The sequence below is a fragment of the Prionailurus bengalensis genome, chromosome B1 (assembly GCF_016509475.1).
Source record: "Prionailurus bengalensis isolate Pbe53 chromosome B1, Fcat_Pben_1.1_paternal_pri, whole genome shotgun sequence".
Taxonomy (NCBI): Eukaryota; Metazoa; Chordata; class Mammalia; order Carnivora; family Felidae; genus Prionailurus; species Prionailurus bengalensis.
Window position 1 is genome coordinate 173,879,155 of NC_057344.1, and position 15,489 is coordinate 173,894,643.

The 15,489-nt window shown below is 41.5% G+C and overlaps 1 protein-coding gene across 6 annotated transcripts in view; it reads right to left on the minus strand.

Annotated features, from left to right (window-relative positions):
* The window catches only part of FAM114A1 (family with sequence similarity 114 member A1), a 76,626-nt gene that overhangs the window by 30,831 nt on the left and 30,306 nt on the right, over positions 1-15,489 (minus strand). For 3 of the 6 annotated variants that reach the window (XM_043553372.1, XM_043553381.1, XM_043553363.1), the window contains exons 4-7: positions 10,920-11,033; positions 10,691-10,794; positions 7,434-7,568; positions 3,208-3,360 (exon numbers count right to left, since the gene is read on the minus strand). In XM_043553372.1, coding sequence (XP_043409307.1) covers positions 3,208-3,360; positions 7,434-7,568; positions 10,691-10,794; positions 10,920-11,033 — 506 coding nt within the window. Of the gene's footprint in view, positions 1-3,207; positions 3,361-7,433; positions 7,569-10,690; positions 10,795-10,919; positions 11,034-15,489 lie in introns of those variants that run through there. The other 3 variants (XM_043553400.1, XM_043553391.1, XM_043553410.1) reach the window with 2 other exon arrangements.

Here is a 15,489-nt window from a genome sequence, read left to right on the forward strand (position 1 = left end):
TGATGAATATTTTCTTAGCGTAAGTGTGTGTCTCAAATATTGCAGAGGACATATTTACGTTAAAAAAGTATTCATTGTTGGGGCGCCCGGGTGGCTCAGTCGGTTAAGCGTCTGACTTCAGCTCAGGTCATGATCTCACCATTTGTGAGTTCGAGCTCTGCATCAGGCTCTGTGCTGACAGCTCAGAGCCTGGAGACCTCTTCGGCTTCTGTGTCTCCCTCTCTCTCTATCCCTCCCCTGCTCATACTCTGTGTGTGTGTGTGTCTCTCTCTCTCAAAAATAAACATTAAAAACATTTTAAAATGAAGTATTCATTGTTTATTAAAAGTTAAAGCTTATCTTGTCATCCTGTATTTTTATTTGCCAAATCTGACAACCCCAGTAAGGATCTCCATTTGTATTCTTGCCTGAGGCAGGTGAACATCAGGACGGATCTAGTGAAGCCATGAGATGGACAGAGCGTGGCTCCTGAACCCCTAATTCAGGAAAGCTGCCTGATGACCAGGCACTCCCATCTTGGACGGTTCTAGAATGAGGATAACGCCTACTGATTTGACCCATATATTTTTAGGACTTTTTTTTATAGCACCCAGTAACGCATTACTAATCCAAGAAAAAGTTCTGCATTCCCTACTATGCATCTATAAAAATCTCTAGGCTGGGGGAACAAAAGCAGAGCTTATAGAACAGTGTGTAAACAGAGGGAAATGCATCCCTCCAGGGACCAAACCTCCTTCCTAGCAACGTCAGTCATTTGGGGCTCTTTTCTAAGGACCTGGGACTCTTTCACAGCTGAAAGCTGCAATGGAACTCTCCAGAATGGAATCTCTCTACCACTATGATAACTACAAGAGACCACACATCCGTGTTATGTTTTTAATTAAAACAACACACATACACACACATATAAGAATGCATGTAAAAATAAAATGTCATCAACCTTATATATGCATATACATAAACATGTATAAAAAGGCAGCTAACATTTATTGAGTACTTATTATCTATTCAGCAAGCTGCAACTGGCTTCACGTGGATTATCTCATTTAATTCTTTAATGCTGCTATGAGGTAGGTTTTATTATTAATCCCATTTCACAGATAAGGAGATTGAGGTAAGATGGGTCCAAAATCATACAGCTACTGAGTGGTATTTGATCGCATAATGTCTGACTCGAAGCCCAGCTTTTATAGGGAAAGATTTGTGATTCAGTGGAAAACTACATTTTCTAGAGCACACGTTACCAGGTTATCTGATTCTGAGTCTATGGGAGCAACTTCACAACTCTATGGATTGCATGAGCTGAGAGCAGTGCAAAATAATTCTAGTCTATAGACATGTGAATAGATTCTGTCCAGCAGAGGAACAGCCTCACCTCCTGTGGTTTATGACCATTTGCACACTGGTTTCAAAATTGCTTTACTCCACGTAAATATGTGTGTTGGCTTTTCCCCTGAACCAATTATAATATCTGCTTGGTTCTTTCATTTAATTAAGAGGCTAAATAAATTCTTTAATTCACGTTCATTTTGTAACTGTATATGAGGCATGATTTTGTTCTTAAAAAATTATCCCCTTTAACAGTTTAACCACAAGACTGTTCCTGATGGCTCATTGATAACAACAATAAAAAAGAAATAAACACAGAAAAGTGACACATAACTCAATCATCTGGAAGGAGGGGGATTTCCATCCTGTTTGGTTCTTGGTTGCCTCTTACAGGGCAGAGGCCATGTTTCCTGGCTTAGGTGGGCATCAAGAATGTCTGTATCCCCTCCAAGTGCAAACATGGAGGACATGGCCGAGAGAGAGTCAAGAATCACTCCTCTACTGTAAGGCTCACTTCCAAGTTCCTCTTGCCATCAGGGGGCCTGCTTGTCCCCAGTGAACGTCACTGAGATGAGCTATGGCCCCTCCCAGGACGTTCAGCAGGTGCTACCCTGTGGCTCCGCCAGAAAAACACCCCAAAGTACAATCAGCCTGACACCAGGCAAAAGAGCTGTATATATAACTAAGTAAATTAATAGTTTTAAAGCACTTAGAATAGTGACTATATAAGTATCATATGAGTATTTGCTAAATAACTACCCTCCTCCAGCCCCCATGTAGATCCTTTAAAAAAAAAATCCCCAAACCCTGCTGATTTCTACTGTTTCTATTTTGTTTCTTGAGATCACAGTGATGGGGATGTGAATGTACAGGGCTATCAGGTAATTCCCAGGTTTCCATTCCGGAACATTCCCAGATAGAATTTTTTTTTTTAATGTTTGTTTATTTTTGAGAGAGAGAGACAGAGTGAGAGCAGGGTAGATGTAGAGAGAGAGGGAGACACAGAATCTGAAGCAGGCTCTGGGCTCTGAACTGTCAGCACAGAGTCCAGCATGGGGTTTGAACTCATGAATGGTGAGATCATGACCTGAGCTGAAGACCGATGCTCAACCAATTGAGCCATCCAGGTGCCCCCCAAATAGACCTTTAACCCCCAGCAAGATAATCCTGCCTTTTGTGGCCCAAGCTTTTTAACGAATGGGTGAACACATCAATATTTAGCCCATAAAACTCTATTAAAACCCTGCAGTCTGGAAGAAACATCAGCTGCTTTGTTTTCATTGGGTGGATATGGCAATGTGGCCTAGTAGGGCTTCACTGGCCTGGGTACATCACCAAAAGGAAGCACAGCGCCAGGAGCCTGACAGGCAAGTTTCTGAGCAACCTTTGGCACCATGAAGTGTGGTAGTGATGACTCTTATTTTGCTGGCCCTCTTGGGGGCAGGGAGGGGTAATAGCTTAGCATAGGACAGAGAGGAAATAATATGGAGCATGAGGGGTCATCAAACTGTATCATATTTGTGACCCTTGCACACTACTAACAAGGCCCTAAACATGAGATATTTTAATGGCAGATTTTCCAGTTTCTCTCATGTATAAGAAAACAAATTAGTGAACATGGAATTTTATTTTATTTATTGTTATTATTATTATTTTTTTTTTAGAGAGAGAGAGAGAGCATGAGCAGGGGGAGGGGCAGAGGGAGAAGAGAGAGAATCTTAAGCAGGCTCCACACCCAGCACAGAGCCTGACACGGGGCTCGATCTCATGACCCTGAGATCATGACCTGAGCTGAAATCAAGAGTAAGACGCTCAACAAACTGAGCCACCCAGGTGCCCCAGTGAACATGGTATTATACGTGAGCAGGGCTGACATACCTTGCTTTCACTTTCATTGGACAGAATTTCCAGGGCTTCCAGGTGTGACAAACCTTGATACTCATCAAACAGCATCCCGTAGTGTGCGGTCCTCTCGGCCGTGAGCTGCTGGGCCAACCTCTGCTTCTCTTTCTCCTTGGCTTCTCTTAACATCTGCAGAAATACACAGTGTTTGTGCCCTGGGTGTATGCTGGGATGCCTCATTTCCTGAATCAGGGGAGATAAGGGCTGGCTTTGTATTTGTGAAGAGTAGGTTTTAGTTACTTGGGAATTTCTAACACAATGATTCTTTGATTGATCCTACTGACAATTTTTACATAATATTCCACTTTGAGTTTTCCATGTTCGTTATATACATGAAAAGACAAAGCAAAAATTCTATGCCTGGGAACAGGTTTGGAAAGAAGCACATCAGAAGCTGAACCGTGGTTTCCGTTGAAGTGTTTTCCGTGTGTGATTAATTTTCTTATTTTCTGGGGCGCCTGGGTAGCTCAGTCGGTTAAGCGTCCGACTTCGGCTCAGGTCATGATCTCACAGTCCGTGAGTTCGAGCCCCACGTTGGGCTCTGTGCTGACAGCTCGGAGCCTGGAGCCTGTTTCAGATTCTGTGTTTCCCTCTCTCTCTGACCCTCCCCCATTCATCCTCTGTCTCTCCCTGTCTCAAAAATACATAAACGTTAAAATTTTCTTATTTTCTAAAATATCCAAATTATCTATAACGAGCAAATCGATGCACACCAGGAAAGTCTAATCTATTGTGATAGGGTTCACTGCAACTTCGGCACCCAGGCAGACCTCAAGGCAGTCATAAACTGGTCTGCTTTGATCTGAGTTGTGTTATTTTAAAAAATTTTATGTGGGTGGCTATTAACCATCTTTGATGAACAATATTAATAAAATATAAACTCATAACGTATTTCTCATCAGATACTAAGTATAAAGAAGAATATTAGCTTATTGATGCTGGAGAAGTAGGACTGTGAATGGAGTTCCTCTCCATTTTGATCATTTCTCTCCAGTTATTTTTTTTGTTGATTAAATAAAGAGAGCAAAGTGAACACCGAGTCCCCCCAGTTACTCCCAATTTCCTGCACTTGCTTTCTGTGATTCTAAGCATCTTTTATTTGATTCCTCACTAAGTTTACTGGGCATTACGTTTATAGGGTTCTTTAGTATCTATGGAGAGCACCATAAACACAGTGGCCATCAATTCACAAGGGAACGATCATGGAAGAACAGACTGTGGTTTTTAATGTCCATCAATAAAACAATCGACCCCATTTCTCCTTTTGGGTTCTTGAGGCGCTTAGCCAAAAACTCACTGGGCTGCAGACAGAATTCTCCCCTCTATCTGTCTTTAACATTAATATGTACAAGCTCTGAATTTTAAATTTTCAAAACAATCTCATCAAATTACCACTGGGGATTTAAAAAAAAAAATTTTTAATGTTTATTTATTTTGAGAGAGAGAGAGAGAGAGACAGAGTATGAGTGGAGGAGGGGCAGAGGGAGTGGGAGACACAGATTCTGAAGTGGGCTTCAGGCTCTGAGTTGTCAGCACAGAGCCCGATGCGGGGCTCAAACTCATGGATTGTGAGATCATGACCTGAGCTGAAGTCGGACGCTCAACCGACTGAGCCACCCAGGCGCCCTGAAATTCTCCATTTTAGAGGTATGTGAATTTCAGCCAAAGAAGCATAGTTAGCCAGTTTCTGGACTTGGTTACATTTCCCCCACATTATCACCTTCTTAACTAGAATGAAATTTATATCTATACATATATACTTATATATAGATACATATATAGGCTTATATGTAGGTACATGTGTATATATATAATATATAGTATGTATGTATGTATCTATATAAATTTTATATATAAGTCCTGTGGCAACAATATTCCTACATGCTCACCAAATACCCTTTCCGTCCTAGACACATAGCTGAACTATATTTCTCAGCCCCTTGAGTTGAATTAGGTAGACTCTGTGGAAGTTGTGGCCAAAGGAATGAGGGTAAAGTGACGTATACCACTTCCAGGGAGAAGTCCTAAAGTGTCCTACCTACCTGGCCCTCCCATATTCCTTCCCCTTCTATGAGGCTGGAAGTAAAGATTTTAGGACGGCAGATCCACAAGATATGGACTCAGAAAAGAGCTATCTAGAGAGTCCCTGAACAGGGACATTCACGCTGCAGGAGTGAAAGTTAGATTTTTTTGCTCTTAGCCACATCGATCCTTGGGGGTTGGTGTTTTAGTTTCATTTTCATTTTGCAACATCTGGTATTAATTATCTGATTAATACAAATGTATTTTCTTTTGCAGGATCGGTAGGCTGGTGGTTTAGATGATCCTGCCAAGTCCTGACCTGAGCTATAATATCAGAGTGGTTATATGAAGGTTACTCTGGAAGAGACCAGAGGAAATAGCTTAAAACAAAAGCTTTTCAGGAAATGCCACTAACATGATGTCAGTGATGGCTCCTTAGTGGCTTCCTAGTGTTGAGCCAGGAGAAGGTATGTTTGTCCTGCCTATGAAATTTATGAAATCTGGGGCTGTATCAGCTGCTCCTGATTTCAGGAAGGCAGAGACAGACCTGGCATATCTGCCTGTTATGGAGGAAGGGACCAGGAGCATGTCTGCACTGTGGAGCATGAACTGGGCATGTGCCATCTGAAAAAGCAAGTTCACTATTAGGATTTTATACTTGGAAAAGAAAATAAATACTACTTTTAACTTCTTTAACTACTATAGGTAAGCAAAACACAGATTAAATTCTTTTTTTTTTTTTTTTAAGTAAGCTCTACGTTCAACATGGGTCTTAAACCCATGACCTCAAGATCAAGAGTCGCATGCTCTACCGACTGTACAAGCCAGGTGCCCCACAGATTCAATTCTTCATATCGTATTTCCCAAGGAGGGTTGGAAAACTTTAAAACTTGAAGTGTGAGAAGAGAGGCCCATCCTTGCACATAGTAAGAGGACTATAAATTAAAATTCCAATGAGATGCCATTTCCACCTATTATATTGACACATAGTAATACAACAACAATAACTACCGTTCCTGATGTTTGCTAAGAGTCCAGTACTCTTCCAACTCATTGAATCTTTACGTCAAAGCTATCAGTAGGTATTGATGTTGCACCCAGTGCACAGGCGAGTAAACCAGGGCACAGAAGAATTAAGTAACCTGCTCAAGGTCATGTGGCTAGAAAGTAGTAGAGCTGGAATACATACAATGATGCTTTCAGCCGAATGCTTGTGTCCCCCCCCAAATTCATTTTTTAAGTTTATTTATTTATTTTTGAGAGAGACAGAAAGCGTGCGTGTGTGCAAAAGCACACAGTGGGGGAGGGGCAGAGAGAGAGAGGGAGACACAGAATCTGAAGAAGGCTCCAGGCTCCAAGCTGTCAGTGCAGAGACTGACATGGGGCTCAAACTCACAGGACTGTAAGATCATGACCTGAGCTGAAGTTGGACACGACCAGCTGAGCCACCCCGGTGCCCCGCTCCCCAAATTCATAGGTTGAGACCTAATCCCCAATGTGATGGTATTTGGAAGTAGGGCCTTTGGGAGGGGATTAGGTCATGAGGGTAGAGCCCTCATGAATAGGATTAGTGTCCTTATAAAAGAGCCCCCACAGGGCTTCTTGCCCCTTCTACCATGTGAAGACACAGCGAGAAGACGAGAAGATGGCTATCTATGAGCCAGGAATGGGCCATCACCAGACACTGAAATCTGCCAGCACCTTGATCTTGGGCTTCCCAGCCTCCAGAACTATGAGAAATCAATGTTTGTAGCTTATAAGAAACCTAGTCTTATATTTTGTTGTAGCAGCCTGTGTGGACTAAGACAAATGGCAAAAATGTAATAATCTTCAAGAAATTATTAAGTGATTAAAGCAAGGTACAAATGGGTGTGGTTAGCATGCTACCATTTGTCTGCAAAAGTATATATGTATCTGTACCTCTGTCTATGTCTATACCCATATCTATAGCTATATGATAATTCTGACAGAATCCATAAGAAGCTGTTAACAGCGTTTGCCTCCCATGAGGAACCCAGTGGCTGGGGAACAGGTGCATTAGAAACTCAATTTTCATTCTCTACTGTCTTAGGTCATTTGAATTTAAATCACATGCTTTAAAATACCTATTAAAAAAGATAAATAAAAAGGTATTTACTTTACTGACTGAAAGAAAGGATGGCAAAAGTATATAATCCCACCTGAGATAAGGAAACGGTTCTCTCCATGAGTGTCTTGGTCCGCTTAAAGCCTGGGTCACTCTCTGCAAGGACATTCATGGTTTTCTTACCAATGAATTCCAGAGCGTCCAGACCGCCCGTTAAGACGCTTTTACCCTGCAGATGAGATAATCACATGAGATTAGCTTTTGCCTTTTGCAATTTCACAGCAGTCAGAAACTCGCAGAAGGCACTATGTGCAAATATTAAAATCAATATGAAGTCACAATTTTTTCTCATCAGGGATTTAACATCCACTTAATGCTGTTTTCTTTTCCTTGGAAGGACATATGGCATATAATTTGTAGGGCATACAATATTATTTAAAAAGGATGCTTAGGAAAAACCAAAGCATATTTGGGATTAATTTTTACTGGCTCTATGTGTATGAATAGAATACGTATCTAAGACATGAAATTAATAGGTGATCCCATTACTGTTTTTGTTTGAAAGAATGTTAACCTGAGTAACAGAGTTGTTTGGAGCAGTCTATTAAAATGTCAAATACTCTTGCCAATTTAGCAAATTCTTTAATCTAGGGCCTTGGAGTATGGGACCCTCAGGCTGTTTCAGATGGCCCTTGCATACTTTCAGAAACTAGCAATAACTGCCTATAATTAGTATATTCATGAAATAAGACAGGTTGATTTCCATATACGGCTGCCTTTAGAAACTGTTCCATCACACAATGATCCTGCAAATCCTCTTGTCAGCCATTGTTTTCCTTAAAAAAGAAAGATCAAAACAACCAAGATTTACTCACATAAACTGTTCATATAAATAGAACTGCTTACATTTCTTTACAGCTTCTGTTCATATACTCCAACTACACAACTGCAATTATACTATGCACACATCTGTGTTTTTTCTGCCTTACGTGAACTATACACATTATATTTTATTAAGATATTATTGCCTGTGTACATTTTCCAATCTTCATAATTTTTGCTTCATTAGCAATATTAGACTTCGCTGAATTAATATACTTTAGTAGGCATTTCCATCTTGGACATTTAGAGGCTGTTTTCAGATTTGGGGGCCATTCAATATTCACATCAGAAAACAGATTTTTAACACTAGTTTTTTTTTTTTTTTTTAATTTTTTTTTTCAACGTTTATTTATTCCTGGGACAGAGAGAGACAGAGCATGAACGGGGGAGGGGCAGAGAGAGAGGGAGACACAGAATCAGAAACAGGCTCCAGGATCTGAGCCATCAGCCCAGAGCCCGACGCGGGGCTCGAACTCCCGGACCGCGAGATCGTGACCTGGCTGAAGTCGGACGCTTAACCGACTGCGCCACCCAGGCACCCCCAGAAAACAGATTTTAACACACGTATATTGTGGAAGGACTATGGGATATCACAATTCATACTTTTGCATGATTTGATTTATGTCTTTTAATATTCTACGAGGGATTACTTCAGTAGAGAATAAAATGGGAGAAAGAAGGACATGGAGACTTTGATTAAGGGCAAAGCTGGTGGGAGTGTCTGGAACTTGGGAAAAGAAAGTATCAGAAGGTAGGAGAGAACGCAAAAAGGAATTGAGGGTGCTGAAGACAAACTCAGAGTGCCCTGCGCTGTCACTCAGGGAGACGATGAACTCATTTCTTATAACCAGGGATATGAAAGAGCTCCGCCCCATCCCCAACCCGACCCCCTCCACATGTAGGCATACTGGACATGTGTTGCTGTTTGACTCCTAAAACACATTTGCTGCTTCTCATTCAGCCTACTTAGTCTAGAGGGCCCTGAGTTGCAAGGAGAAGAGCACGCATTTTCTAATTCTGGCATGCTCTGACCCCAAAGTCCGGTAAGACGACTTCACATGTGTGTCCACAGCTTCCTCTTCTTCCCACATTGCACTGTACTCGCCTTTGAGTTGGCTCTGTCTTCCAGGATGTTGTGCCCTCTTGTTTGTCCACATATGCCCAGCATCTAGCATAGTTCCTGGCACGTAGTGAGGGCTGATTCCCTTTTTTCCTTTTAAGTTTTTTTTAATGTTTATTTTTGAGAGAGACAAAGCATGAGCAAGGGAGGGAGGGAGGGAGGGAGGGAGGGAGGGAGAGAGAGAGAGAGAGAGAGAGAGAGAGAGAGAGAGAGAATCCCAAGCAGGCTCCAGACTCTGAGCTGTCAGCACAGAGCCTGACACAGGGATCGAACTCACCAACGGTGAGATCATGACCTGAGCCAAAGTCAGACGCTTAACCGACTGAGCCACCCAGGTGCCCCCACCTTTTTGTTTTTTAAATGAATGAATGAATAAATTGGACATCAACTATGCTTCTAGAAAAAGTAGTTGGTTGGTTTTTACACAGCAGAAAAAAACCTTTTCTTCCTGACACTGAAGACCAGCTAGCTGTATCATCTCATCTGGGGTGTCTCCCCGCTTTTTCATTATTCATCAGTGTTTTGCTGCCAATAATAAGCTTCTTGAAGAGGCAGACAGGGATCTGGGGCAGGGGATAAACTTAGGGTTATTTAAGGAATGGGGAGAGTAGGAATGGGAGGTTAAGACGGGGGAAAAATGTTGGTCTTAGTTATCTGGAAACACTTCAGAAACATCTCGGGATGTTGTTTCCAATTCCTTACCAGCATTTTTTTTTTTTTTTGTATCTGAATGGCTTTATAATCTTCAAATTGAAGATTAAGAAACATAGACCTGGGGCGCGTGGGTGGCTCAGTTGGTTGGGCGGCCGACTTCGGCTCAGGTCATGATCTTGCGGTCCGTGAGTTCGAGCCTCGCGTCGGGCTCTGTGCTGACAGCTGGGAACCAGGAGCTTGCTTCAGATTCTGTGTCTCCCTCTCTCTGACCTTCCCCCGTTCATGCTCTGTCTCTCTCTCTCTCAAAAATAAATAAACGTTAAAAAGAATTTTTTTAAAAAAGAAACATAGACCATCGAAGAAAACCAGCTGTCTCCGCTCTAAGAAAGAGCCCTCTCTCCTCCCCAGCCGGAGGCTGTCCTTGCAGCTGTTGGGAAGGACACTGTTACAGCAGACTGAAAACGTTCCTTCTGAGCAGTCCTTTCTTTTAAACATAAAATGTATTTCATTTGCTCTTATTATTTTGGTGCCAAGGTTACGCCTACTCTGTAGGAGAAAGCATAACAAAACCATAGTCCGAAGTCATGAGCAAGACCATCTTTTCTCTGATGTATCTAGGTCACGGGTAAACACAGATATCAAAAGAAGGCACTGGGAGAGACCAGGGAAAACAGAGAAAGCAGCTAACGACTTACTGTGTTTTGAACCACATTGGTGATGGCGGACAGCATGCCCCGAGACCCGGATGAGGGAGAAGTGGGTGGGCTTTCTGTGGGACTCTGATCTGTGGCCACATCTGCTAGTAAGGAGAGAAACATCCTCTTAGAGTTCAGTCTACTGATCCGGACTTAGAAATCTTCTATTTGCGCACATAGTGCGATACAGCTGAAGTCCAAGAAGCCCCCAGATAAACAGATCGCTCACTTTGAGGGACTCCACTTTCGGTATCAGGTTGGGCCCCTTCAGAAGAGCTGGAGTTTACACCATGAATCCGTAGTGTGGCTCCTGCTTTTTCCTTGACTGCTGTCAATCCATGACCTGCCAGGAAATAAAAATACCGTTCCCAATACAATAGAAACCCACGGTCTGCAATTCAATAGCTCATGTTCCAGAGCTGTTGTAAGCTGTAGGCGTATACCCCGGTTGCAAGAGCATGTAGTGATTAACAGCGTGGACTTTGCAATCCCTCTCATTTGTTTCTCAGACGGTCTGCTTAGCAACCTGGGATTCCAAATCCAAGATATCTGTGAAGAGGATCCCTGTCTTTTCCTCTTTACTTTTTTCTAAACTCCTCAAAACAGGCATGCATCATTCAGTTTTGAATTCCTTGCAGGCCTAGCCCGGTCACAGACACTCAATTAATAGTCACCGAACTGAAATCGGGTGAGGCCCAGCATGCTCTTTCAAAGTGTTAGTCATTCTTTCAGTGCGGAGAGTGCAAGGTCTGGAGCTGACATGTCAAAATCAAAAGTCCAATCAGTGAGCAAACCAGGAAGAGCACCCAGTGGCTCTGCCAGTTGTCCTAAGCAGTAACGGTCCGCATGCAAGCTCCTACAGTCGTCGGCCAGGCTGGAGGTCACTGGCTTTACGCCATCTGAGCAGGGCCAAGATGCCTATAGTCTCCAGAGCCCAGCACAGTGGGTGTTCAGTAACTATTTGGTAAACACAGAGCTGACCTCTTCATCCAAGCACTGTGTGCCACACACACAAACAACCCCTGGCCTGACAGAGAAATAGTCTTGGCTACATTTTATTCTGGAGCAATTAATTTTTCTCCTTAGAGGCCCCCATGATGAACCACAGCTTTTCTCAAGTTCCCACTGAACACAAAAATTAATGGTCTACTGACTGTCCTAAAATGGCTTTTTGAATTCTTTTGGAGAAACAGCCTGGGATGCCACTGTACTAGCACTCACCTCCCCCTTAGCATCGCAGGAAGAAAGGGAAAATGATTTCACCAGGGACCCAGGCAACATCAGGTTGCTGAAACCAAAGGCGGCAGCAATATTAATATGTGGGGGGAAAAAAAATCCCAAGTCATGGCAGGATTTGAGAGCCAAAGAGAACCACCTAGTCTTAGAAAGCACCATTAAAATGACCCACTGTCCATCTCCTGAATAAGAGAAAGACACAGATGACTCCCAAACCCAAATAGTAGTATTTTATCAGTTGTAACTTTATTTATCAGAGTGATCTTAACATAATCAGGGCACTAATATTTACCAGAGGACTAATTACATCCAGTGGAAACCACCTGTCATTATACACTATCTAGAAAACAGGGAAACTTAAATAACATTATTTACAATTTTTAAAACATTAATTTCACAAGAAACATATGTCTATATTCCTGCGCAGCTCATTAGATACAGTTCAAATTCATTATCGAGTTACTTGGAACAAACATGACCTATAACTGCTAAAACTAAGGCTTGAACTCATTCTCTTCAGCTTCTAGTAAATTCCAAGCATTTCAATGGAAATTTATTGAAGTTTCAGTAACACCTTCAAGTTACAAGATACCATCTAGCCTATTTACGTATGAGTCCATATTACTTGCCATATTTTAAAAACACACATATTTTCCAAAAGGAAAGAATATACATACAAATCTCAAATAGGATTCTCATTGAGATTTCTGAGGGCTAACAGAAAGGCATAACTGAGTTGGAGAAGACAGGGAGGAGTCTGCTACATTTTCTTTGAGAAAGCCATATAAGAAAGATGATTCCACATCCTTCCTTGAGAACATGCAGGATTTAATGGACCACACTGTCATTATCTCCTATTTCGCCTTCTAGACCCCTTTCACGTGAGGACCATCTCTGATTCTTTTCCTAGGGAAGAACAACTTCTCACCATCTCAGAACATACATGATTAGGGGTATGTCCGCATAAATTGCCTCTAGAAAAGTTACTTTGTTTCTGGAAGGAAATACCATTTTTGTGTTCAGATAAATGGGATGTGTCTGTTTAACACACATGACACTACGTTGCTACTCCAGCTACTCATACACACACACACACACACCTATACACCCACACTCACGTACACACACACCCCTACACACACACACACCTATACACCCACACTCACACACCCACATACCTAAACACCCACACACGCACACCTATGCACACACTCACTTACACACACATACCCCCCACCCAATACTGCCCACAGCTTTCCTTCGTATAATTGATATACAAAGAATTGCACGTATTTAAGTTTGCCCCAATTATATTTTCTGATAAACAATTCTTTCTGAATTCTTTTGTTAGTGAAAGTACATCATTAGTGCATTCTACTAAAATTAGAAAGCTATGGTTCTTCACAGATAAGGTTTAATGATGCCACACCCTACTTTGAAGAATAACTTCTAAAACTTTACTTAGTGTGACATCTAGTGCCCAGAACAAGGAAGTAATATATGGAATCATTTTTGCCTTTTGACTGTTGGTGATTCATTCTCAGAGATACTGATTAGGTTCTACCAATAGCAGAAAAACAACAACAACAAATACGAATAATACTATAGTGTATAATCATGGATTCCTCACACTTCATTGTGAACCCTAAGTATCCTCAAAGAGATGAAATTCCTTCAAATTCCATGGGTCTAAAGATGGAATATCCTTTACCCCTGGACTTACTGCAGCAAAAATAGGTGAATATTGCAAAGAAGATAAGAATGTTATACAATGAGGCACCTGGGTGGCTCAGCCAGTGGAGCACCCCACCTTGATTTTGGCTCAGGGAATGGTTCCAGGGTTGTAGGATCAAGTCCCGTGACCAGCTCTGGAGCTGAGCATGGAGACTGCTTAATATTTTCTCTCTCTCCTTCTGCCCCTCTCCCCTGCTCTCTCTAATAAAAAATAAATAAATAAATGAAAAACAAAATAATGTTGTACATATGCTGTGATATGGTATCATTTTAAAGCAAATGTTAAATGATTGGCTGGTGTTTAATTTCTCACCTATACCCTAGTGGTAAACATCTTAAACTTAGGAATCTGGAGTCTTGTGGAGGAATTTTGGTTCCATCATTTATTAGTTGTGTGATCTACATGAGTTACTTAACCTCTGAGTCTCTACTGTTGTCTTCTTTGAAAGGGGGATTGTAACATCTATCTCCCAGGGTTCTATAAAATCACCAAGGAGAAATACATGATACCCTTGGTATCAGCCAACATTTTTTGAACACTTACTATGTCCCAGGCACTGGACTAGTTATTTCTAGTAAAGTAAATTATCTCATTTAATCTTCTCACTATGAGATAAGGGATACTATTATGCCTGTTTCACAATGGAGAAAACTGAGATATTGGTGACATGAAATAATTTGCCCATGGTCCCAAACCTGCAGAGGCAGGTTTTGAACCCAGTCCTAACTCTAGAATTTACACGCTTAACCACTATGCTATATTAAGAAAGTTTTATATGCCAGTTACAGTGGATTAAATGTCATTTTAGTCCCATTTCTATAACTTCTTGGAAATCAGATCCTTGATCTGAATTTTTATTTTTAAAAAACTAGCTTATGCTAAAATTACTGGACTTCCCTTACCTTGACTAGACAGCAAGGCAAAGGCCACTTCTGGAGTGAAATCTTCTTCTAATTCTGCCCCTTTCAGTCAGGGGTTGGCAGGTGTGATGTTTTTAGAATCATCCCCATGCTGTGCAGGCACAGATCCTAGATGCTGTGTGGTGTTATCTTATACATCCAGTTTAATTTTTTTTTTCCCTCAAAAAGCACATGATATCACCAAGCCATTATTTTGTGAGTTCCACCAAGATTAAAACCCATTAAAGCGAGGTCTCCCCTCTTTGTGGAGGAAGAAACTAATTTGTTGCCAAGAGGTAACTTAGGGAAGCAAGAGTAGTTCTCTGCAGCACCCTGGATGACTGGCTAACTCTACAAGTATTTTCTTTCTTCTTCTTCTTTTTTTAATGTTTATTTATTTTTGAGAGACAGAGTGTGAGCCAGGAGGGGTAGAGAAAGAGGGAGACATAGGATCCGAAGTGGACTGTGCACAGACAGCAAAGAGCCCGATGTGGGGCTTGAACTCATGAACCTTGAGATTATGGCCTGAGCCAAAGTCAGACACTTAACCAACCGAGCCACCCAGGTGCCCCTCCATGAGTACTTTCTACTGGTCCCATATGGTAAAGCCCATGCACACAGGGGACCAGCTAACTCATTCAGAGGACTCCCCCTATTTTAATTTTTAATACAATGTTTCCTTCTTTTCCATTTCTTTATTTTTCTTTAAGAAATGGATATATATAAAAGAAACTTTAAAAAACCTCATAATTTCACTTTCCTGATATATCTGGTTGATTTTTAAAACAAAAACATTTATATGACCAAATTCAAAGAGTTTACAATCACAGACAACAGAAGGTGGGCCAGCCTCTTTCTTCCTAGACTACTTCTGGTGACTTACTAACATAATAGACAGTAGAGTCTATGAGCTTATAAAAGCCTATGGA